The 26,010-nt window shown below is 40.4% G+C and overlaps 2 protein-coding genes across 2 annotated transcripts in view; one reads left to right on the top strand and one right to left on the bottom strand.

Moving 5' to 3' along the window:
• Positions 1–15,500, bottom strand: part of LOC146970834 (solute carrier family 53 member 1-like) — a 229,441-nt gene extending 213,941 nt beyond the window's left edge. Inside the window, exon 1 of the mRNA XM_085804688.1 lies at positions 15,492–15,500. The gene's annotated coding sequence lies outside the window, so the exon portion shown is untranslated. The remainder of the gene's footprint in view (positions 1–15,491) is intronic.
• On the top strand, positions 8,478–25,797 carry LOC146970833 (rhamnose-binding lectin-like). The gene is made up of 15 exons (XM_085805950.1): positions 8,478–8,512; positions 8,796–8,828; positions 8,909–8,971; positions 9,603–9,738; positions 10,943–11,052; positions 11,127–11,171; positions 11,255–11,387; positions 11,472–11,579; positions 20,919–20,926; positions 21,516–21,651; positions 22,424–22,533; positions 22,736–22,868; positions 22,953–23,037; positions 23,177–23,242; positions 25,735–25,797. The coding sequence occupies exons 1-15, from the start codon at positions 8,488–8,490 to the stop codon at positions 25,795–25,797; spliced, it is 1,254 nt and encodes a 417-aa protein (XP_085662076.1). The 5' UTR covers positions 8,478–8,487.
• The last annotated feature ends 213 nt before the right edge of the window (positions 25,798–26,010 follow it).

The following is a 26,010-nucleotide window of genomic DNA, read 5'->3' as shown; positions in this document are numbered from 1 at the left end:
ATATATAAATTCCAAAATCCATTAAAGTAATTATATAACGGATATTTCAATAAAATACACGTCTAAATTCATAAACTAAATCTTATATTTAGTGGGCTACTTAATTAATTATCCTAAAAAAAAACCTGAGTCCCCCCCACCAGTTGGTTTAACCCAACCTGGCATTTGCCGCACGGCATCGCCTGTCAATCAAACAACGGAGTCGGGGTTGACGTGAAGCAGCAGCAGCGCTGCTAAACCACGGAGGGATAAGTGATATAAAGGCGAAACCAGAGCCGGTAAAATCCCGACCGTGTTCAGAAGAATTTGTGATGAAGGGAATTACGTCCACGAGTTGCAGCCCACTCTAGGCATCATGTTTTGTTCTTCTGTGGGAAGAAGTTAGCAAACAGTGGCATGAAGGCGCTCATCTCCAGACGCATCTAAACACAAAACATGCACGTCATGTCGGTGAGCCTCCTGACTGCTTCATGAGGAAACTTTATGAATTCAGGTTGGTGTTACATGAGATTGTAAACGACAGCATCAAAGTGACCAACTTACCTACAGTGGCGTCATTAGGCAGATGTGTTAGGGGGCTGAAGCCCCCCTAAATATTCTTAAGCCCCCCCAAATAATTTGGTGTTCTTTTATTATGTGACTTTTTTTTTTTTTTTTTAATATGTGACATATATTCTCATTTATTACCTACATTTGAAGTGAGCACAGTCCCACAAGTGCCACCAATGTTGATGGACACAGACTGAATTGCAATAGTAGCTTTCTGTCTAGAGATGTATTTAATGGTGAGTTTTTTCAAACATTAACATGTTTACATGCATTGTTACATTTAGTTTGATTTGATTTGTTCTGAATTTATTCTTAGTTAGACCAACCATGCTCGTAAAAGAGATTTTTTTTAAAGGGGAATTTGCGTGGAAAATAAAGGGTGTCAGTGCGACTGTTGAAAATTTTTGGGGTTCAGTTAGGAGTCTTAGTCTATTTTTATTCCATAGGGCCCATGGAGGTCACTATAACCGGCTCTGGCTGTATGGATGTTTTCCTCACTCGATTACAAATGCTGTGTTCTGGTGTAATGGTCCAAAAATGCGTTGCTCTGGGTAGATACTGCTCGAAAAAATATTTAACAGGGGGTACTTCACTGAAAAAAGATTGAGAACCACTGATCTAGGGGACTTCTAACTTGAATTCACTTCATTTAATGCAACTCAGTTTTTCCTGCTCTTTATCAAGTATATTTCAAAGTGGCAGACCAATATTGCCGTGCCACTTTTGGATGACTGTTGGTCTAAGGTTGTTTTTTTTTACCAATCTCCCAGCTAAACTTTGTGGTATCCCTGAAATGAGGTGAACTGATGGCTCTGTGGTTCCAACGCTAAATAGAACAAACATTTTATGCAAATTTAAGATTAACTCTGACACTTTCTTGTGCCGTCTTTGCACATGCAAATACATGTTTGTCTTGTAGGCCTGGCTTTTCTTCAAACAAAATCATCAAACCCCAGGCCTGTTATCATTTGATGTATCAAATCATTTTGAAGCTAAGGATTAAATTTTACTTAAGAGGTGACTCTAAACAAGTGAAATCAACTCAAATGTTGAATTCTGGGATGAATGTAAGAATTCTATTAATTCAGCAACTGTATCAAAATTAGTAAGTAGTAGCCTAAAACAATTAATTATTACATAAAGTAATAGTAAACTGAAGAAAAGTGAATCTCCCTGCACAGCCACAGTTCCTCAGGTGCAGGTGGGTAGCAGGAGTGCGTAAAATTGATAGAAAAAGGATGACCACCGCCAGCATAGAGTCTTATCAGTGTGCGGTGGTCGTCCTTTTCTATCAATAAACTAATAGTACTTGATAAACATTAAAGGGATATTTCAACATTTTAGCAGATTCCCCTATTGCCATAATCGTGACGTGAGCTCTGCACGGCGCGCTGTATCTATGCCTTTCCCTCATAAAACTCATCAAATACACAATTCAACAGCTCCAAAACCCTCTCATGGACAAGGTGTGACCTGCACATTCACCATGCTATGAAATAATAATGGAACGTTACAAGACCAAATAGTTTTCGAGGCAAAAGCCGGAACTACATTCCAGACATGGCTGCTCAGCAAAGTGACTTCAAAAGCAAAAGTAATATTTGCTTCATGTGTCATATGGGGATGGGGACGTCACATGCAAGTATGATGATGTAACCTGATATATGATATCACACATTAATGTGCAGCTGATATACGTTGCACAGTGTGTGTTGCTAAATGTTGTGGAGAAAGAAAAAAAAATCTATCCACTTCACCCAAAATGACTCGGATCTTCTATCTCTCTTTTCTTTTCTCTCTCTCCCTCTTTGCAGGTGGACAGGATGTACCTACCTCCTTATGTGGTGGTCATGGTCTCCTTATATCATTCATTCATGATCTTACACATGTGCTTAAATGTGAGATTCCAGCAGTGTTCCTAATTCCGGAGTAGGTTTTTAGTAGCGTGGGCTTTTATGTGCAAATCAACACTGATTTACTAATGTAATGAGACCCATGATATACAAGTGTGTGTGTGTGTGTGTGTGTGTGTGTGTGTGTGTGTGTGTGTGTGTGTGTGTGTGTGTGTGTGTGTGTGTGTCTGTCTATGTATCTGTGTGAAATCAAACATAGTAAAGATGGCTGACCAAAAGAGCTGGAGTTTTTCCTCGGTGGATGTGAGGGTCTAAGGGCAGAGGATGTTGATATGATGCTGTGTAAAACCCTTTGAGATAAACTGTGCTGGGCTATACCAGTGGTTCCCAACCTTCTCCAACTCAGGGCCCACTTGAAAATCTCAAACATGTTTGCGGCCCATCTCCGACACCATAAACAATACGGAGGCCAAATAATGTGTTCTGAGAGCACTTTTCAATTTTAATGATGAAGATGGAACATTCCAGACTGAACTGAAAGCAGGAAAAACATGTCAGAAGCTCCACAGTCACTGAGAAGTTGAAGGTATTGCTAATTGTAGTAGACACTTGGTGAGGTTATAGTAACTGAGACAAAGAGTGTTATTATGTCTATCTTTATATCATTACATTTTAATTATTGTGAACATGATTTGACGTCTGACTTGCAATACCTTTGCAGCCCACCAGATGGGGGCATTTTTGGAGTTCTAAAATGTCAGATTTTACTTTTTTTCTCCCTCAGTTTTTGTGTCCGTTGCAAACCAAAAAAAACAAACTTCTAAATACCCAAACATTTGTATTTGCAATGATTTTCAGGGAGAAATTGGGGCATTTTCTGGTGGTGGGTGCCAATACTTTTGGCAATGACTGTATAGCACTGATGTGAGATATCACATAGATATCACATGTTTAATGCAGTCACTGATGCTGTTGAAGTAGGTGGGGCAGGTTAAACAGCATCGTGACTGTTTGTCATGAATTTATATAACACCCATTTGATCTACAGCTTGTGTTTATATTTCGTCTCTAGTTGCTGCCAAGTTCATTTTGTGCCTGTTGAGTTGCAGCTGCAGGGTAATTAGGTGGAACACGTATTTTTTCTATTAATACTCAATAGTCAACAAATTTCTGCCATGAGAACTCTCGTTCTTTTGCAGCTGCTACTGTATTGTTTTTTTGTTTTTTTTTGCATTCTGTATATGCTCATATTCTGCATAAGCATTAATACATATGTCTCCACTGGTGAGAAGTACGGGATTGTGGCTTTTTTTTTTTTTTTCCAGATGAAACCCTTAGACCTAACGCCTGGGTGCTTCACTCCAGGCATTTGTTTTCATGACTAGAGAGCTTGGCAGACTGATGTCCATCTTGACCTTGGCCCGGCGCCAAGTGTGGCTTGCCCAGTCCCCCTTGTCAGAGGCTTGTAAAAAGACATTCCGCACTACCTGTCATTCCAGGCCAGATGTTTGGACCTGCAGCCCAACAGGCTTTAGAGCGCAGTGTGCAGATGAACAAAGCAACAGTTTGCTGACTTACGCCAGGCACCTTCACTAAACCATGACACATTTACCTGCCAATGCTCAGAGTGATTCAAGAGCCGGCCACCCCGCGTTCCAGCAGGGCCGTTTCAATAGGGCCTCTCTGCAGCCTGCCGTTCAGTCGTTTTGGTCGTTTTTACAGTTACACAATCTAAATAAATTGAGGTGAGTGGGCTCCAGGATCATCGGGGGCAACATCTGCGGTGATTTCTATGGTCTCATAATGTCCACTAAAAAACTTCAAAAGTGTGGGAGAATGTCCTGTTATTGTTATGTTATGCCAACTGAATATACTGTATGTACTACAGCGTTTTGAGTTGTTTTCAGTCAATCCGTGTGTACGATCATTTTTCAAACCTCAGTTTCCACGTGGACAAGGCCTGAGTTCAATGGCTTCAAAATTGTGTTTTGTGAGTTTTGACCTTTTGCTTTCAAAATCTGGGCTCTGTTTCAGAAAGCAGGGTTGATAAACTCAGTGTTAAACCTTAACTCTGGATTGACAAACCCTGAACCGTCAAACTCAGAGTTTTCAGTTTCATAACAGGTGATAACAATTGGTTCAATCAACGCTGAGTTAATCAGCCCCTGACCCATAATTTCTCACTCAATATGTGAGATTTCTTTTTTTTTTTTTAAGTATATTTTTTGGGGCTTTTTTGACTTTAATGGACAGGAGAGTTGAGAGAGAGACAGGAAATGGGAGGCAGAAAGGGGGGTAATGACACACAGGATAGAGCTGCTCGACATGGGATTCAAACCAGAGCCGCCTGCAGTGAGGACTATAGCCTCAACGCATGGGGCAGGTGCTCTACCAACTGAGCTAAACACAGAGCACACAGAGCTAATCGAAAAAAAAATAGGTTTTATCTCAAGTGTTCCAGTTAATGAACATTTATTCTGCGTGTATTTGTGCATGCAGCTGCAACTCAACAGGCACAAAATGAACTTGGCAGCAACTAGAGATGAAATATGTAAGAACGATGGAGGCCACTGTGCTCTTAGAAACAATAAGCGCAGCAAAAAAAATGTGTCGGGTTGTTGGTTATAGTTATTGAGTTAATTATTAATCAAGGTTGAAAATTAATAGTTAGTATATATGAGATTGAGTTACTGAATTGGCTATCTGGTGCTCACAGCTGAATTTAATGTTTATCAAATACTATTACTTTATGTAATAATTAATTATTACTACTTACTAATTTTGATACTCTACAGCTGCTGAATTACAGTAATAGAATCCTTGCATTCATCCCAGAATTCAACATTTGAGTTGATTTCAATAGTTTAGAGTCACCTCTTAAGTAAATTTAATCTTTAGCTTAAAAATGCTTTGATACATGAAATGATAATAGGCCTGAGGTTTGATGATTTTGTTTGAAGAAAAGCCAGGCATGTAACGGAGGTGCACTCACCCATGAAGGATGTGCCAACCATACTGCCAAGCACTCATTGCGCTCTTGGCCAAACGGTTTGCATCGTTGCCTGCCACCTGGGGCAGTCCTTACCGAGAAACAGAACGCAGAGGGCCAGACATCGGCTACACCTACAAGACAAACGTGTATTTGCATGTGCAAAGACGGCACAAGAAAGTGTCTGGGTTATAATTTAGTTTGCACAAAATGTCTGTTCTATTTAGCGTTGGAAGGTGGCACGCTCCGTAGTCTCAGATGCAAAAATATTTATTCAAGCTTAAAAACCAAACCTGGTTTTTAAAGGGATAGTTCGGGTCTTTTGACATGAATCTATATGGCATCCCCATCAGCAGTTATGTGCATCAACAGTGACTTTCCCCGGACTGCGTCCCTCCCTTTGGCTCTGTGCTAAAACAAGGGATGGCTTCATCACTTGTGTCATAGTCAGATATGTTTACGTGAACTATCTGAGCAGTAAACTCCGTGAAACAGCTGATGGAAACGCGCACAGCTGTCTACAGGCGGCAGTGCGCAGTGATATGAAGGGAGATAAAATAGCGCCAAGCGATTGTGAGGTCTGACTTTTTCGTGGACAACGGTTTTGTGATGCAAATGTATCACTCTTTTGAAAGCATATTGTTTTGAGAAGCAAAACGCTTTATTTTCGATCAGATACTGTCGTAGTTCCGACCATAAACAGCGATTCGGCGGCGTTATTCTCATGACTCGCCGGCAGGGGTGGAAAGAGTACCAAAAAAATCTACTCAAGTAAAAGTACAGTTACCTTGATGAAATTTTACTCAAGTAAAAGTAAAAGTACTGGTGTAAAAATCTACTCAAGTAAAAGTAGTTCATTTAAAATTTACTCAGAGTACAAGTTACTTAGTTACTTTTTTTTTTTTTGGGGGGGGGGGGGGCTATAATGGCCAGAGATTGGCCTAACATTCTCTGTGCATGTCTCTGTGTTCCAAATTTGTCCCTTCTCCATCGATACACTGGTCTCCATCATCTTTTAGCTCCTGTGGCACCAACTTGATTCTGACCTTCTGAGCCAATCAGATGGACAGTTACAGTTACTGGCACTAAGGTTGTCACGATCATGATCATGATACTAACATTTTCAAGTCAATATCGATATTAAGGAAAATATTCGATACTCAATACCATTTTCAATACGGATAAAAAAAGAAAAGAAAAATCTCTCTCTCTCTCTTTCACTCACACACACCTGTTTTTTTTACTGTCTTTCCTGTCTGCTCTCAAGGAGAAGGAGGAGGGGGGGGGGGTTACTGTAGGTTCTCTCTCTCTTGCCTCTCTACTGTAACTGCTCTGAAGCAGTGGGCTGCTTGTCTGTTCCTCTGAGCATGGCCATGGGTCTGACTGGGCTCCTACATTTAACTCAACGGACTGCCGGTCCGGCCTTCAGCCCCGGTGTGTCTGGCACGGTCACCATAAACGTAGCCGAATAAATGGACATGCCTGATAACGTTGTCTTTAATCATTAACGTCAGCTTTTAACCGCTAGCTGCGGCTAATGGCTAATATTAAGACGACAACATAGCGACGAGCCCTGTTATGCACTAACTCACGTAGCATGGAGGGGGAAAGAGGTGTGTACCTGCTGCTGCTGTGTGCGTCTGTGAAGGGAGAGAGAGAGAGAGGCGGCAGCAGCGTAGCTACTTTTGACAACCCACACAGAGTTATATATTTTTTACTTTGTAACTTAAGCTATTTAAAATGTAACTAAGTAAATTTCTTCCAACAATATGTACTCAAGTAAAAGTAAAAGTACTGATTTTAAAAATTACTCAAGTACACATAAAAGCTACTTAATTACAGTAACTTGAGTAAATGTAACTCGTTACTTTCCACCCCTGCTCGCCGGGCAGCGTCCGCGAAGCCGAAAGTAAAGGAACGCTGGTCGGCTCGCCCAGCATTTCCGCCACCACTAATAATAACAAAATAACAATAGAGACAAAACGATATATTTATCGAAAATGGGCCCATTAACAAGTGTGGGTAACGTAGATTCATCCACATTAATATGAGACTTTTTTATTGTCCCGGAATTTTTCGTTCTGCCGATGGAGAAACTCCTCGTTGTCCCTTTAAGCTTGAATAAATATTTTTGCATGATTGCATCTGAAGCTACGGAGTGTGCCATATTCCTTTTTTTCCTTTGTTCATTTTTTGTTTGTGAGCACCTCATCAATACAGGTGTGCGCTCTCCTCTTCAAAAGACTCTATTTAGTGTTGAAACCAGAGAGCCATCGCTTCACCTCATTTCAGGCATACCACAAAGTTTAGCTGGGAGATAAAAAAAACAAAAAAAACAACCTAAGACCAACAGTCATCCAAAAGTGGCACGGCAATATTGGTCTGCCACTTTGAAATATCCATGAACTACTGGATAAAGAGCAGGAAAAACTGCATTAAATAAAGTGAATTCAAGTTAAAAGTCAAAAGTTGAACAAACTCCAGTGACTGGACAATGACACGTTGCTGAGGTTTGAGCTGTTCTATTAGAGCACATTTTCATTACACCAGAAATGCTTTGTAATCGAGGAGGAAAACATCCATACAGCATAGTAGTGTTTGGGGCCCCAGGATGTTAGAGGCCCCAAAGTGCTCAAAAAAGAGATTCTCTCTCCATCAATTCATAATTTCCAAGAAACTGATTTATTTTTGAGTTAAAGCACACCAGTTCTTCAGATGATGTTGTGTCACGTCCTGCCCAGGTATTATTCAAGGAAGGTGCAAGTGAGAAGAAAATTAACCCTTCAACCTATCCTGTCTACTGTACCATTGTATTTTATTGTTATTTGTTTTATGTAAAGCATCTTGGTCAAACTAGGTTCTTTATAAGGTGCTCTATAAATAAACGTGACCTTGACCTTGACCTTGACTGAGCTGGATGCTAGTCACAGAAAACACAGAACTCCTCCTGATCATATTGGACCAATCAGTGACTTAGAACCATCTGGGTCATTGTTTTCCCAAATGTGAGACACGTAGACATCTCAGTCCAGCAGTATAAATAGAGGTGTGTCCATCAGCTACATTCAGTTCGGCTGTTCACCTGCTGCTGAAACCATGCTCAGACTCAGCCCCACACTGTGTGAGTATACAACTGATTCTGATCCGATTTGGATTGAGCCGGGATTTTCCTGTTATCCTGCTGATTTAAACTAGGACTTGCTTGCACAAAAGCAGAGGCGCATATGTTACCATGGAGATTTATCCTGTGCAGCTAGCCTGCTCCCAGCCAGGCTAACACCCAGGCTTAACTTAACCTTTATTACTAGAGAGAGGAGATGGAAAACTACACTGAGGTGGATTTTGGTTTTTAAAATGAAAAATTATGGCTTTTTAAACGTTTGACAGTGAGTTTTCTTTTTCAGTGCTTGCAGCGACCTTTTTGGTCATGATGACAGGTAAATGTAAAAAGAGACTTACATATTCTCACATATGTCTCCAACACAGTTTTACTCATGCTTTCTCATTTGTGTTTTAGATGTTTCCTCAGAAAGAATCATCACCTGTGCTGACAGCAAGAATGTCCAACGTCTACGCTGTGGTATGGCCGAACCAGAGACTTGTAAAAACACTGCTGGCCTTGTTTTAGTATGAAAACTCTTGTTGTGTTTGAGACACGGGAACAGAGACATTTGGACATGATGGTGTAGACATTGTGGGTGTCTCCATGGTTAAGTTAATGCTTTCTAACACTACAATTGCCTCTGCTGTTTCTAGTTTGTGATATTTTGTGATGAACCGACTGCACAGTTGAGTCATGTATGTTTTAAGGTGTGACAGCCTGGATGCTGGTGGTTTGAGAGACTGAGTGATCAGTTGTTTGGATGAAGATCATTTACATTTTAAAACGAATCCACAACAAAATGCATTCCTGATGCTTCTGTTGTAATCACTACAGCCACTAGATGTCACCTTACAACAAAACATAACTATGGGTCATGACGACTTGCTGCAGAAATCTGACTGAGTGTTGATTTGCTCTTGGTGATCAGTTGTGGTGCTGGTGGGACAGCTCTGTCACTAACCATCCCTCACTGACTGGTCGGAACAAACCAACAGAACACCAGGACAAGTCAATTTCATTTGGTTTTATTTACACAATGCATCCAGCATGCTTTATGTCACGGCACAGAACAGAGTAAGGTGAAGACTTTGTCTCTTTTCTGTAACAGCCCATGGAGTGATCAGTGTGGAGACGGGTCTGTATGGACGAGCTGACGCAGAGACCTGCAGCGAAGGACGTCCTCCAGAGCAGCTCACTGACACAAAGTGCTCTCTGCAGGGGACTTTGGAGCTCCTCAGGAGCAGGTAAACCACCAGAGACATCCAAAATGTCTACAGCTTTGCGATAAAAAGACAGATGTTGACACCTGGAGCTGCAGATATCTGAGGGTAAAATGACAGATTATCTTTACACTAATAAAATAGTTCCCAGGTGTCTTAAAGACATGTGTGTGACATGCTTTGGTCAAAATACCCCAAGGATCAAACATCACAGCTCTTTTCATCCTCTCAAAACAGCCCTGTTCAGAACGGCTGGTTTCAGTGCCTGTCCCTTTAAATGCAAATGAACCACTGCTTGCCCCGCCCCTTCTACTAGTACCAGGTAGGGGTGGTATTATCCAAGTTCAAAAATTACATCATTGAAAGACATCTGAGGGAAAGGCAAGACAAACACCAAAATACATGTTAAAGAGCCTTCAAAAAGTGATATTTCCATAATATGTCTCCTTTAAATCTCAGGAATATTGCCAAGATTCCCCATTTTATCACCGTGCGATGCTGAAACTCTAATCCATTCTTTTGTATCTGCCAGACTATTTTGGCCTTTTCACCAGTCTTCCTAAATCTGCCACTAGAGGTTTCCAGCTCGTCCAAAATGCAGCGGCTAGAGTACTGAATGAATCTAGGAAATGTACACATATAACACCCATTCTGGCCTCTCTCCATTGGCTAACCATACAGGCCAGAGTTGATTTTACCCCAGCATGTCCTCTTCGTTCACTCAATGCTGGCCTCCTGACCATTCCTCCTGTGAGAAAGATAACAGTTGGCTACAGAGCATTCACTAACGAGCCCCTTTTCTTTGGAATAGCCTCCCATCACAAGTTTAACAAGCTCGTTCAGTATACATTTTTAAATCAAGACATAAGACCATCGTTGTTCTTTTCTCTACTTTTTGATGCTTCTAAACATGTTTGGTTAATTCATATTTTTTATTATCTTGTTATGTTTGCTTCATGCACTATTTTATTGTAAATTGTAAAGTGTGACCATGTTGCATGGTGATTCTACATGTTAAATAAAGAATTAGAATTAGAATTTGTGCGGCTCTACACGTCCATCCGAGGTCATAATATGCATTCAGGGAGCACAGACCTCCACCAAGGCCAACACTGAACAATATACACCAGACTTCTTTGTGAATCATCCAGATTAAGCACCATGGGTACAACAGAACCATCTCTGGTATTAGCCAAAGGAGCATTAATTTCTGTGTTTGTGTGTGTAGGTGTAATGGCAATACAGTGTGTGAAGTAAACATAGATGTCATCCAAACCTCTGATCCCTGCTACGGCATCTACAAGTACCTGGAGACCAGCTACACCTGTATCAAACCAAGTCAGTATCACATCTGCATGACCTCACTGACTCAGCCTTCAGTAGAGTGAAGTCTAATCTGCTTCATGTTACAGATGACCTTGCTGTTTGTGAGCGTTCCTCAGCACACCTGTCCTGTGGTAAGACCACTTTCTCTATGAATACACACCATTATCACATAATTTTAGTGTTCTTCATCTACTTCTCCTCCTCTTCCTCTCAGGTGAAGGCCAGGAAATCTATGTCTACAGTGCTGATTATGGACGTAATGACGAGACAACATGCACTTTTGAACGTCCTGTCGCTGAGATTCAAAATGTTGCGTGTTCAAGTCCCACAACCAAAGTAGCTGAAAGGTGCAGTTGTCCATTCTTTCTTGATTTGATATCTTAAGGTAGTTAACTTTCATTTACTCACATCTCATCACTCTGTATCCACAGCTGTAATGGGAAGAACAGCTGCATCGTCACAGCGAGCAACTCACTGTATGGAGACCCCTGTCATGGCACATACAAGTACCTGGATGTGGGTTATCTTTGTCACTGTAAGTTATTATTGAGGCCACATTTCATTTTGACAGAATAAGAATTATCAGTAATTATGATTATAATGTGCCATTAGTTATTTAGTTATATTTATATTCTTAATGAATGTATTCTGTTTTCTTTCAGAACCTGTTTGAACAACACATTGACATCAGGAAATATCCTCAATGCATGCTCAATAACAGCAGAAGTGTGGGTTTTAATCAGAAAATCAATGAAGCTGATCACATTCCAATGTAGGGTGGAGGTTTTATGTTTAGTGCCGATATAAATGAGAGGCACAATATATGATCTTTTTTTTTCTAAATCTGGGTCTATTTTGTATATTTTTACACTGCAATCAGATATTGCATTTAGTTGTATTGTCATGCAGTTCTATGCCTCATTCAAAGTTTCCTCTCTTGCCTCTGTCTGTTAAACAAAACGATACACTAATAAACCTAATCTGAACATCGCACATTATTGTACCCCTCTCTCTTTCTATTAGTCCAACAGGAGGGACCCTCAGGTGTTGAGGTTGAGGTAGAGCAAGAGTTTTTTTTTATCTTCAGGGTCTCCCATTCATGAAATGGATTGTTGTGTAACTTTTGTAAAAGCAGAAGGGATGAAATCAATGAATAAAGTGATGCATCCCATAAACTCAGAAAAAGCTGATGGCTAGGAAGGTTTGGTAAATTTCACCTGATGATGGCCTAATGAACCTGTCTTGCTTCTCAAGGGCAGCTCAGATCCTGCTCAGATTTTGCATGTGAGTAGTCAGGTACCTATAGTGCATATGTATCAACAATATGATGTTGATAGTTCGTTTAACTTGTGTGCTGTAAGGACCCGTCCCAGGCTGAGGGACAGGCTGAGGAGCTCTGAGCGGAGACACTGGTTCTACAGGTTTGAAGGAGACAGTTGATGTGTTTGGGACAGTGATCAGGATCCTGGACCAGGCCCATCGGAGGAATTCTACACATGTCCAACTGGTGTGTAACTAAGATGTGTACGGCTGTTACATGGCCGAGATGTGGATCTCAGTGGATCTCAGTGGTCAGGTGTGTCACGGAACTCTGGCAGAAATACATGCGAAAACATTGTTTAGTTCATGAAGGTCTTTCCAAACTTATTTATCCTTGTCACTTCCTATTTCCTCAGAAAATATTAATAAAGCCAACACAGTAATTTTCCAACTCTTGTGAGGCAATAAAATCCACTACATTAAAATGTCAGCTTCTGAGAGAGTAAGGTGGTATCAAAGCTCCAGAATTTGAATCTATGGTTGGCACCTTTAGAATTAACTGGATAAAAAATGTTGTCTGTCACAACCAAACCCCACGTGGTTCCACAATCCAAGGTCCTTGTTTGAAAAAAATGTTTTTTTTTAGATTTTATTTTGAAATGTGATTTTGAGGTGAGCAGGACCCGATAAAGCTGTCTAATTTTCACAAGCAGATTTTGCAGTTTTGTAAAATGATATTTACCCACAAATTTTCTATTCAACCATATAGAACAATAGAGTAATTACACTTAATCATGAATCAATCTTTAAGAGCAATTGGTTTGACAGAGATATTATAGCCTATATGTAACAGATTTAATGGGTGATAATTTTGTCAGGTATGATACAGCGAATCCCTTGTAAACTGAAGCAGGCAAGGCAGCAGGTGTGGAGCTACTGCATGGAGTTTGAAAACACAACATTTCAAAGGAACTTCCCCAGGCTCTCAGCCTTCAGAGAAATGAGGACTGCCCCAATGTCCCTACTTTCCATGCGCAGAGGCTACAGTCCTCGTCGCAGTGAACCCGGCTTGATTCCACCGGTGGCCCTTTGCGGCATGTCATTCCCCTTCTGTCTCCCAGTTTCCTGTCTCTCTACAGCTGCCGTATCAATTAAAGTACAACCAAAATACAACCTTATGTAGCCTTTGAAAACATCCACACGTGCATGTGTTTTCCCATTGGATTTTAGTGTAATCAGCAGTTATTATAATAGAGTTATTATAAGTACTGAGTTCCTTGTGAGGCTAGCTTTAAGAATCCACAACAGAAAAGAAAAGAAACACTAGCAATTCTTTCTTGTAGTTCCTGGTAAAAGGAGGGGGTAGGAACTTCTACAGGAACCGTCCTCTCACTTGGCCCTCTCAGGATGGGGTCTTATGGCGACATGCGACAGTATCGATCATCGCGTGGTCGTTGTGCAGCGTTTTTGTTTTTTTTTTACTGCTCTTGTTGTTGTTGTTTTTTCCGGCAGTAGACACTTTCTACAAAATAATTTTTTTTTTTTTTAAAAGATGGGGTTTTTAAAGGAGAATTCCGGTCATTTTTGACCCCTAAATCGCTGTCCTGATGATCACCCAGTGTTGGGGGGAGCAAAAAACGCGACTAAAATTGATGCAGGCAAACCGGAGTTACACCATGGCAACGCTAAAGTATGGGGGCAATTTTTTCAACCACAACAAACACTCAAAAAACAATCAAATATCTATGGTACATGACTCGAATCCTTATGACAAACCACTAATAAACTGCACAGTATAAACTGGTATAAACAGTATAAACTTTGTGTTTTTGCATGTAATCACTCACCTCAGACAGCTGAACTCTGCAACATCCTGGAAAGACATTACTATTCGATCACAGAGCGCCTTCTCTCCCCGCCACAGAAACAAACACTTTTTCCTTGTTGTGATGATTTCTTTAGGGAGATGTGATGATGAGCAATTAGTGTGGTCTCGGTTTAGGTCATTTTCCATTACAGCTTAGTCCTTCACAGTTCCTCCTCAGGGCCGCGTTGTCTCACTCTTTATTCTCTCGTCAGCTCCAAACACACGTGCACCTTGTTAACTCAGGTGACAGAATAATAACTGTCTCAGTAGCTGCAGATCAGTGTGCACTGCTGCTGGTGTGTTTTTAAACTTGGCGGGTTTGTTTTTTCTTCTCTCTTATAGGCCTATGTATTTGTGTATGAGAAACAGTGTCTCAGATAAAAAAAAAAAATCAGAAGGACACGTCTGACTATAACGTAATCAATCAATGTTGGAAAAGCGGAATGTTTGAAAAATAGTAAAATGCCGCTACTCCGACAATGAAAACAAAAAATGTCAGAATAGTGGGACGCTTGAAAAATAATGTTAATGCCGCTATTCCGACAATTAGAAGTCAATGTCGAAATAGCGGCATGTCGGAATAGCAGCATGTAACCCTTGCTGAATACATCAGTTATCACCATAACATTTTGGAAACCACCTTGATGTAACATATGGGACGCTATACCCAGGTCACCAGGTGGGGAACCTAGCAACAGCAGCCTCACAGTACATGAGACTAGGATCTCGCGGGACTTTGCAAGTCCACGTTTGTTCTCGTAGCTCACCCTCGTCCATGCTCCTGTTGCCGGCGTCGTAGGTCTGAGAAGAAAAGAGGTACAAACATTTTCTGGGTCTATATGCTCGTGTTTTATGTTGAATTTAGATTACTTACCTCTCATTGCATTTTTAGTGTGTCGGTTTCCTGTTATATTGTATATCCAATACAAACGTATTGATTTTATTGCTTATGGGATATTATTGAAATAAACTTTATTTTTGTACATAACTTTAAGAGCCTCGGCTTGTCCTTGCCATAATAGGTATTAACCTGAGTGGGGAGTGTTTGCTGTAAATTAGTCACACTGCGCGTAGTCCAGGGTCTCTCCCCTTTAAAGAGAGTGGCGTTGTCATACACAAGTAACCCTAGTGCCAGTCACATTGAGAAGGCTCCAACAGTGTGAAGTCGATGGCCACGATCTCATTTGGCCGCGATGCCAACAAGTGCCCCATGAAGCTACCAGACGCTGGTCTGGTGTCCTTCGCCATCTGGCAACGCTCACACCTTTGGACCCACAGGTTGATGTCGGACGTCATTCCTGGCCAATAACAACGCTGTCGCACAAGCTCGGTGGTGCCCATGTTCCTGATGCAGCTGTGTCAAGATGTCATGCTTGAGGACAGATGGCAAAACAAGCTGGAGGATTTCCTCACCCCCATCTGGACGATGGATCCGGCGGTACAGCACACCCTCTTTCTCCACAAGACGATCCCATTGTTTTAACAAGGCCAAAGATAATTGGGGAGCTGCTGTTTCTCCGCTGGTGTAGGCTTAATCTGCCTTCTCCAATGCACCAAGATGTCGTTCAGGAGGGGATCAGCCTCCTGCAAAGCACAGATGTCAGGAAAAGAGTGAGGGGGAAAGACCGAAACCACCACCTGAGTTGCGGACACCAAGCTGGGACTAGGAGCTGACTGAAGAGTAACAGGGACCGAGGTGCTAGGCAAGACTTGCTCTGCCAAACTAATGCTGGAGGTGGGCTGCCTGGAGAGGGCATCAGCGTTCTTATTGCTGCGACCGGCTCGATACTTGATCTCAAAGTCAAATGATGCAAGTTGGGCAGCCCAGCGATGTTCAGCTGCGCCTAGCTTGGCTGACTGGAGATAACTCAAGGGATCCGTGAAAACCATGCACCGGTACCCCAAAAGGTACTCGCGAAATTTCTCGGTCATGGCCCATTTTAAAGCAAGAAACTCCAATCCCTGTGCGATTGTAGCAGTCTTATAAGACTATTGCATGACACAACCCATGTGAACAATCATTTTGGGAAACCGCAGTTTCCACGTGGACAAGGCCTGAGTTCAATGGCTTCAAAATTGTGTTTTGTGAGTTTTGACCTTTTTTTCCCCAACCTCTGACCAATTCATCCTGGTGAGGAAATCTGGGCCCTGTTTCAGAAAGCAGGGTTGATAAACTCAGCGTTAAACCTTAACTCTGAATTGACTAACCCTGAACTCAGGTTTTTCCGTTTCATAACAGGTGATAACAACTGGTTCAATCAACTCTGAGTTAATCAGCCCCTGACCCATCATTTCTCTCTTAATACATGAGTTTAATTCATTATATCTCAAGTGTTCCAGTTAATGAACATTTATTCTGCGTGTGTTTGTGCATGCAGGTACAACTCAACAGGCACAAAATGAACTTGGCAGCAACTAGAGATGAAATATAAACACAAGCTATAGATCAAACAGGAGTTATATAAATTCATGACAAACAGTCACAATGTTGTTTAACCTGCCCCACGTAATTTATTTAATATCAATAGGCGTAGTGTTGTTGTTTTTAAACAGTTTTAAGTGCACGGGGGGGGGGGGCAATTGTGTGCAATGACAATAAAGACTGTTCTATTCTATTCTACATTACTAGACTGTTACCTGCTACTCTGGTAAAGTGCTCTCACCTGTAAAAAAAAGTATATTAGATGTTTCAGTGACGTTTCTCACAGCCCGACAGACAGTTGCCTTGAACACATGCTTTGCATCACCGATGTTATACATACTGTACATACATACAGGTCTATTACACTCTACACTCTGTTCTATATACAGTGGGTACAGAAAGTACTCAGATGCCCTTCTAATTTTCATCATTTTTCATGTTGCAGCTTTATGTTAACGGGCCACTCAGTCATACAGCCCAGATTGGTGGAGGGCTGCAGTGATGGTTGACCTGGTTCTTGGTTCTTGATTATCCAAGGCTCTTCTCCAACTGTTCAGTTGGTCTGGTTGGCTGCAGCTCGAAGAGTCCTGGTTGACCCAAATTTCTTCCATGTAAGAATGATGGAGACCACTGTGCTCTTAGAAACAGTAAGTGCAGCAGAATTTTTTGTAGCCCAATTGCCCAGATCTGTGCTTTGCTACAATTCTGTCTGGCTCTTGGAGCAGTTCCTTCAACCTCATGGATCTCATTTTGCTCTGATATGTACTAAGGCCTTGTTTAGACATGTGTGTGCTTTCCAAGTCATGTACAAACTATTTAATTCAACACAGCTGGACTGATATAGGTATAGAACCATCTCAAAAATGAATGAAATTGACGGCACCTGAATGACCTACAGGAGTGTCAGCAAAGGGTCTGAATACTTATGTTCTGCTAATATTTCAGTTTTTCTTTTTTAATTAATTTTGCAAAAAATTCTAAAATTCTGGGTTTGTGCTGTCATGATGGTATGGTGAGTGTAGATTAATGAGGGGGAAAAATAATTGTATTGATTTTAACATACAAACAACATAACATAACAAATGGTGAAAAGTTGAAGGGAGTCTGAATACTTTCCCTACATTCTATACTCTGTATATAAAACAGAGTATAGAATGCAATAGACCTGTACACAGTGTTTGGGTTAGATTCATGTTTTGTAGTTTCATTTTTAGTTTCACGTTTATTTGGTCACTTTGATCACTTGTGAATCTTTTGCTGATTTGTTAATGTTGTGTGAAAGCAAATCTTGCTGAATTTAAAGTTTATCAAGTCCTATTACTTTATGTAATAATTAATTGTTTATTACTTACTAATTTTGATATTCTCCAGTTAGCCTACTAAACTCATAGAATCATTGCATTCATCCCAGAATTAAACATTTGAGTTGATTTCACTTGTTTAGAGTCACTTCTTAAGTAAATTTAATCCTTAGCTTCAAAATGCTTTGATACATCAAATGATAACAGGCCTGAGGTTTGATGATTTTGTTTGAAGAAAAGCCAGGCCTACAAGACAAACATGTATTTGCATGTGCAAAGACGGCACAAGAAAGTGTCAGAGTTAAAATTTAGTTTTCACAAAATGTTTGTTCTATTTAGCGTTGGAACCACAGAGCGATAGCTTCCCCTCATTTCAGACATACCACAAAGTTCAGCAGGAGATTGGAAAAAAACAACCAAAGACCAACAGTCATCCAAAAGTGGCACGGCAATATTGGTCTGCCACTTTGAAATATCCATTAACTACTGGATAAAGAGCAGGAAAAACTGCATTAAATAAAGTGAATTCAAGTCAAAAGTTGAACAAACTCCAGTGACTGGACAGTGACATGTTGCTGAGGGTTGAGCTGTTCTATTAGAGCACATTTTCATTACACCAGAAATGCTTTGTAACCGAGGAGGAAAACATCCATACAGCATAGTGTTTGGGGCCCCAGGATGTTAGAGGCCCCAAAGTGCTCACTAGGGGTGTGCTCAAAAAAGTGATTCTCTCTCTCCATCAATTCATCATTTCCAAGAAACTGATTTATAATTTCTAGTGTTACATTTTGAGTTAAAGCACACCGGTTCTTCAGATGATGCTGTGTCACGTCCTGCCCAGGTATTATTCAGGGAAGGTGCAAGTGAGAAGAAAATTAACCTTTCAACCTATCCTGTCTAGTGTACCATTGTATGTTATTGTTATTTGTTTTATGTAAAGCATCTTGGTCAAACTAGGTTCTTTATAAGATGCTCTATAAATAAACATGACCTTGACCTTGACCTTGACCTTGACTGAGCTGGATGCTAGTCACAGAAAACACAGAACTCCTCCTGATCATATTGGACCAATCAGTGACTTAGAACCATCTGGGTCATTGTTTTCCCAAATGTGAGACACGTAGACATCTCAGTCCAGCAGTATAAATAGAGGTGTGTCCATCAGCTACATTCAGTTCGGCTGTTCACCTGCTGCTGAAACCATGCTCAGACTCAGCCCCACACTGTGTGAGTATACAACTGATTCTGATCAGATTGAGCCGGGATTTTTCCGTTATCCTGCTGATTTAAACTAGGACTTGCTTGCACAAAAGCAGAGTAATGTATGTTACCGTGGAGATTTATCCAGAGATGGACAGAGTACTCGACCCCAGTACTTGAGTAAGAGTACAAATACTACTGGTCAAAATTTACTATGTTACAAGTAAAAGTAGCTCAGTCGACATGTTACTCGATTAAGAGTAAAAAAGTACTTGTTTTTAAAGGTACTTAAGTATCCAAAAGTACATGCTTTTAAATTTACTTTAAGTAAAAGTATAAGTAAGAGTAAATTTCTCATTTTTCACATCAACGAATTACTATATTTTTTTCTAAATGAATTGAAGGACCTTTTAAAGCAGAAGTAAGTGGTCCGGTCGTTTTCGCTAATGCTGCGTTCCAAGCAGGCTTTTGAAATCGTAAATTACAGCTTCAAGTCACAACTTACGACTTTGTAGCGTTTCAGGCAACCCACTCGTGTTTTTCCGACCTGTTTTACCAGTGAAAGTCACTATAACGGCCACTCGTAACTTCCGACCGGTGAACTCGTACCAGATCGAACTGGTACGACTTCACAGGTCGGAAAAACATGAGTTTCCTTGAACGCACCATAACAGTCCTCGTCCCTACGTCGCCACATTCACGGCGTCCCTTGGCTGCACACACAGCCCTGCATGCCGTTCTCTCTCCTCATTGGATAAAAACTGTAGGATACGATAAATGTTTTCTCCTCGGCTCAGAGCAGAGCAGAATGACTGACAGACCCGTGTTTCAGTCCAAACACTCTATGTAAGTGATTGCTGACGGAAGATATAACTATTTAAGACTTATATTAACACAAATATATCACTTACTTCTGCTTTAACTCTTGTTTCTGAGAATGAACTCTTTGAAACCAGCTGCACTGATGTGCTGCTTTTAGGGGTTAGGGTTTCCTACTTTGACAAACACAGCTTGTGTCTGATAGGATTTTAGAAAAAAAAAAGAAAAAGAAAGAGAAGACCTGAAAGTAACGAGTACTTTTCAGCCTTCCTAGAAATTAACTTCAGTAAAAGTAAAAATATTTGTCTTGGAAATGTATTCAAGTAAGAGTAATAAGTACCAAAGAAATCTAATGCTCAAGTAAAGTACAAATCCTCTGGATATGTACTTAAGTACGGTACTCAAGTAAATTTACTCCGTTACTGTCCACCAATGGATTTATCCTGTGCAACTAGCCTGCTCCCAGCCAGGCTAACATAACTTAACCTGGTGCTATATTCTGATTTTCATTAGTGTGTATTAAAATATCATAGACACAACTGAGTTTTTGTTACTAGAACTCCAGAGATATGCTTAGAGAGGAGATGGAAAACTACACTGAGATGGATTTTGGTTCTTAAAATGAAAAAATATACACTTCAAATAAAGCCCAGGAGAAATGTGAGGTGTTTTATAACTTCTAAAGACTTCTTTGATTGGCTTTTTAAAGGTTTGAGGTGATGTTGAGGTTTTATTTGTGGTACACAGGAGCTCTGTTTGACAGTGAGTTTTCTTTTTCAGTGCTTGCAGCGACCTTTTTGATCATGATGACAGGTAAATATAAAAAGAGACTTACATATTCTCACATATGTCTCCAACACAGTTTTACTCATGCTTTCTCATTTGTGTTTTTAGATGTTTCCTCAGAAAGAATCATCACCTGTGGCGACAGCAAGAATGTCCAACGTCTAAGCTGTGGTATGGCTTAACTCTAACTAACAGCATCTGTTTTCCTACATCTCCTGTTCAGCTGTCACAGTACTGTGGAGTCTGAACCCTGAACCAGAGACTTGTAAAAACACTGCTGGCCTTGTTTTAGTGTGAAAACTTTTGTTGTGTTTGAGTCTGGACAGACGGGAACAGTTAATGCTTTCTAACACTACAATTGCCTCTGCTGTTTCTAGTTTGTGATATTTTGTGATGAACCGACTGCACAGTTGAGTCATGTATGTTTTAAGGTGTGACAGTCTGGATGCTGGTGGTTTCTGAGACTTGAGTGACCGGTCTTTTGGATGAAGATTATTTACATTTTAAAACGAATCCACAACAAAATACATTCCTGTTGCTTCTGTTGTAATTACTACAACCACTAGATGTCACCTAACAACAATACATAACTATGGGTCATGACGACTTGCTGCAGAAATCTGACTGAGTGTTGATTTGCTCTTGGTGATCAGTTGACAGCTCTGTCACTAACCATCACTTACTGACTGGTCGGAACAAACCAACAGAACCCCAGCACAAGTCCATTTAATTTGGTTTTATTTACACAATGCACCCAGCATGCTTTATGTCACGGCACAGAACAGAGTAAGGTGAAGACTTTGTCTCTTTTCTGTAACAGCCCATGGAGTGATCAGTGTGGAGACGGCTCTGTATGGACGAGCTGACACAGAGATCTGCAGCGAAGGACGTTCTCCAGAGGAGGTCTCTAACACAATGTGCTATCTGTATGGGACTTTGGATCACCTCAGGGGCAGGTAGGCTAAACCACCAGAGACATCCAAAATGTCTACAGCTTTGAGATAAAAAGACAGATGTTGACACCTGGAGCTGCGGATATATGAGGGTAAAATTACAGATTATCTTTACACTAATAAACACGGTCATTTTGACCCCTCTCCACCATTTCTTGCCCTTATGCAGCCTGCCACAATTAGTTCTTCTTGTTCCTGATCTTCAAACCTTGGAGTAATTTTTGATCCTCATCTTACCTTTCAGTCGTACATCAAGGCCATCACCAAGTCAGCATTTTTAAAGGAGATATATTCTGCCCATTTTCCACAAATTAAAATAGTTCCCAGTTACATTTTTAAATCAAGACATAAGACCCACCTTTATTCATCTCATTACAACCAATCCTAGGTTGTCTTTCTTTCTTTTAATATCTATCATCATCATTATTCTTTTCTCTACTTTTTAATGCTTCTAAACTTGTTTGGTTAATTCATATTTTTTATTGTCTTGTTATGTTTGCTTCATGCACTATTTTATTGTAAATTGTAAAGTGTGACCATGTTGCATGGTGATTCTACATTTTAAATAAAGAATTATAATTAGAATTTGTGCGGCTCTACACGTCCATCCGAGGTCATAATATGCATTCAGGGAGCACAGACCTCCACCAAGGCCAACACTGAACAATATACACCAGACTTCTTTGTGAATCATCCAGATTAAGCACCGTGGGTACAACAGAACCATCTCTGGTATTAGCCAAAGGAGCATTAATTTCTGTGTTTGTGTGTGTAGGTGTAATGGCAATACAGTGTGCGAAGTAAACATAGATCTCATCCATTATCAAGATCCCTGCACCAGCACCTACAAGTACCTGGATACCAACTACACCTGTATCAAACCAAGTCAGTGTCACATCTGCATGACCTCACTGACTGAGCCTTCAGTAGAGTGAAGTCTAATCTGCTTCATGTTACAGATGATGTTGCTGTTTGTGAGAGTTCCTCAGCACACCTGTCCTGTGGTAAGACCACTTTCTCTATGAATACACATCATTATCACATCATTTCAGTGCTCTTCATCTACTTCTCCTCCTCTTCCTCTCAGATGAAGGCCAGGTAATACATGTCTACAGAGCTGATTATGGACGTGGTGACGGGACAACATGCACTTTCCAACGTCCTGTCGCTGAGTTTCAAAATGTTGAGTGTGCTTTGGTCCTGAGCGAAGTGGTTCGAAGGTGCAGTTATCCATTCTTTGTTGATTTGATATCTTAAGGTAGTTAACTTTCATTTACTCACATCTCATCACTCTGTATCCACAGATGTAATGGGAAGAACAGCTGCATCATCACAGCAAGCAACTCACTGCATGGAGACCCCTGTCAGGGCACATACAAGTACCTGGATGTGGGTTATCTTTGTCACTGTAAGTTATTATTGAGGCCACATTTTGACAGACTAAAAATAATCAGTAAGTAATTAATATGTGCCATTAGTTATTTAGTTACATTTATATTCTTAATGAATGTGTTCTGTTTTCTTGCAGAACCTGTTTGAACAACACATTGACATCAGGAAATATCCTAAATGCATGCTCAATAACAACAGAAGTGTGGGTTTTAATCAGAAAATCAATGAAGCTGATCACATTCCAATGTAGGGTGGAGGTTTTATGTTTAGTGCCGATATAAATGAAAGGCACCATATATGATCTTTGTTTCTAAATCTGGGTCTATTTTGTATACACTACTCACACAAAGTTGGGGTTATTTGAGAAGAATATCCCCATAAAAAGTTCATGCTACAGTGATATTCTATCATGAAAGCAGGCCTTTTAAGTAGAAGGATGCAATGGTAATTTCTTTATTTCAAACAAAAGCTAACAACAGTGGTGGCTATAGCACAACAAATATCTCAATGCCTCAATAACTTGATCAATTTGATCAAAGTGTTGTCTTGGTTTCATGATGTCAACATGTGAACATGGAGAGAAGAGGGAGAGAGAAGAGGACTGTTAGTATACAAACTGTCATTGTACCAGAACATTTAGTGGTTCAATGACAACTGAACCACTAAATCAGACGGTGCTTGTGATTTTTGTGGTTCATCACCTTGTTAGAGAGCAGCATGTTATTCAATAAGGACTGAAACATGTGCATTCAAAAGTTTAGAGATGGTTAAATTAAGTTCACCTGTAAAGGTTATAGTGCATTTTAGGTGCATTCTGAAATGTAATCCAAAAGCCAAACATCCCTAACTTTTTGTGAGTAGTGTATTTTTACACTGCAATCAGTTGAGTGCATTGCATTTAGTTGTAGTTCTACGCCTCATACAAAGTTTCCTCTCTTGCCTCTGTCTGTTAAACGATACACTAATAAACCTAATCTGAACATCGCACATTATTGTACCGCTCTCTCTTTCTATTAGTCCAGCAGGAGGGACCCTCAGGTGTTGAGGTTCCCCCGCCTGAGGTAGAGCAAGAGTTTTTTTTTATCTTCAGGGTCTCCCATTCATGAAATGGATTGTTGTGTAACTTTTGTAAAAGCAGAAGGGATGAAATCAATGAATAAACTCAGAAAGAGCTGATGGCTGGGAAGGTTTGGTAAATTTCACCTGATGATGGCCTAATGAACCTGTCTTGCTTCTCAAGGGCAGCTCAGATCCTGCTCAGATTTTGCATGCGAGTAGTCAGGTACCTATAGTACATATATCAACAATATGATGTTGATAGTTCGTTTAACTTGTGTGCTGTAAGGACCCGTCCCAGGCTGAGGGACAGGCTGAGGAGCTCTGAGCGGAGACACTGGTTCTACAGGTCTGAAGGAGACAGTTGATGTGTTTGGGACAGTGATCAGGATCCTGGACCAGGCCCATCAGAGGAATTCTATGTCCAACTGGTGTGTAACTAAGAGGTGTACGGCTGTTACATGGCCGAGATGTGGATCACAGAGGTCAGAAACACATGTGACAACATTGTTTAGTTCATGAAGGTATTTCCAAACTGATTTATCCCTGTCACTTCCTATTTCTTCAAAAAAATATGCATAAAGCCAACACAGTTAGGTGTATCAAAGCTCCAGAATTTGAATCTATGATTTAGAATTAACTGGATACAATTTTGTCTGTCAAACCCCATGTGGTTCCACAATCCCAGGTCTTTGTTTGATATAATAGTGAGCAGGATCCAGATAAAGCTGCAGTTTTGTAAAAATGATATTTACTCACAATTTCTTCGGGCAGCCCTTTCCTGCATGTCATTCCCCCTCTCTGCCTCCCCATTTCCTGTCTCTCTGTCCACTGTGCTATCAATTAAAGGCAATAAACAGCCCCCCAAAAAATATACTTAAAAAAATATTACATTTACCCACAATTTTTCTATTCAACTATGGAACAACAGAGTAATTACAATCTATCAATTTTTAAGAGTGATTGGTTTGACAGACATTATATGTAACAGATTTAATGGGTGATAATTGGGTGACTTTACAGAAAACTACAATCCAAGCAGTTCTCAAAGAGAATATAACAAATTTTGTAAACTGATTCCACTGCCTCTGATTCACTTGATTAACATTTTTATGATATCTAATAATTCCTCATCAGTACAACCAAATTTACTGATAGGACAATGTCATCTGATTAAAAAATAAATAAATAAAAAAATTAATAAGAAATGTATTAGTCGTTTTTTGAAAACCATAATCATGATTCTAACAGAGGGATTATTTGGCGAGTGCATTAGACAAAGCATACTCTAAATTTATCAAATGGCCTATTTTACCTAAAGAAGAAGAAGAAACACACTTCAAAGTCAAAATCATAAACAATATTTATCCTGTGGTAGAACTTCTCAAAAAAAGGTGGTTTTGGGGTGTAATCTTTAGTAATGAAAATAAAATTCTGGATCATGTTTTTTTTAATGCCCAGTTACACAGTGTTTTTGGTTTGACAAAATTCTTCTTCCTACCTGGATTCCTTTTAAAATTAATGATATGCCATCACTCCTGCCAGAAGGTGTGGAGCCACTGCATGGAGTTTGGAAACACAACATTTCAAAGGAACCATGTATGAGGTTCTCTAAGAACCTCTCTCAGTCCCACACAGCCAGAGCCAAACCTCCAGCCACAGCTTCCCCAGGCCCTCAGCCTTCAGATGTGTCAGAAATGAGGACTGACCCAATGTCCCTATACTTTCCATGTGCAGAGGCTACAGTCCTTGCCACAGCGACCCTGGCTCGATTCCACTGGTGGCCCTTTGCTGCATGTCATTCCCCCTCTGTCTCTCTACAGCTGCTGTATCAATTAAAGTACAACCAAAATACATCCTCATGTAGCCTTTGCAAACACCCACACGTGCATGTGTTTTCCCATTGGATTTTAG

The sequence above is a fragment of the Trachurus japonicus genome, chromosome 17 (assembly GCF_045865225.1).
Source record: "Trachurus japonicus isolate A0001 chromosome 17, Traja_1.0".
Taxonomy (NCBI): Eukaryota; Metazoa; Chordata; class Actinopteri; order Carangiformes; family Carangidae; genus Trachurus; species Trachurus japonicus.
The sequence above is the reverse complement of the archived record's forward strand: the minus strand, read 5'-3'. Positions and strand labels throughout refer to the sequence as shown.

Bases quoted from the DNA above. Each gene is read 5' to 3' on its own strand.
- LOC146970833 (XM_085805950.1), top strand. From the start codon at position 8,488: ATGCTCAGACTCAGCCCCACACTGT. The intron at 9,739-10,942 runs GTAAACCACCAG...TTGTGTGTGTAG, and splicing joins TTGGAGCTCCTCAGGAGCAG to GTGTAATGGCAATACAGTGT. The intron at 21,652-22,423 runs GTAGGCTAAACC...TTGTGTGTGTAG, and splicing joins TTGGATCACCTCAGGGGCAG to GTGTAATGGCAATACAGTGT.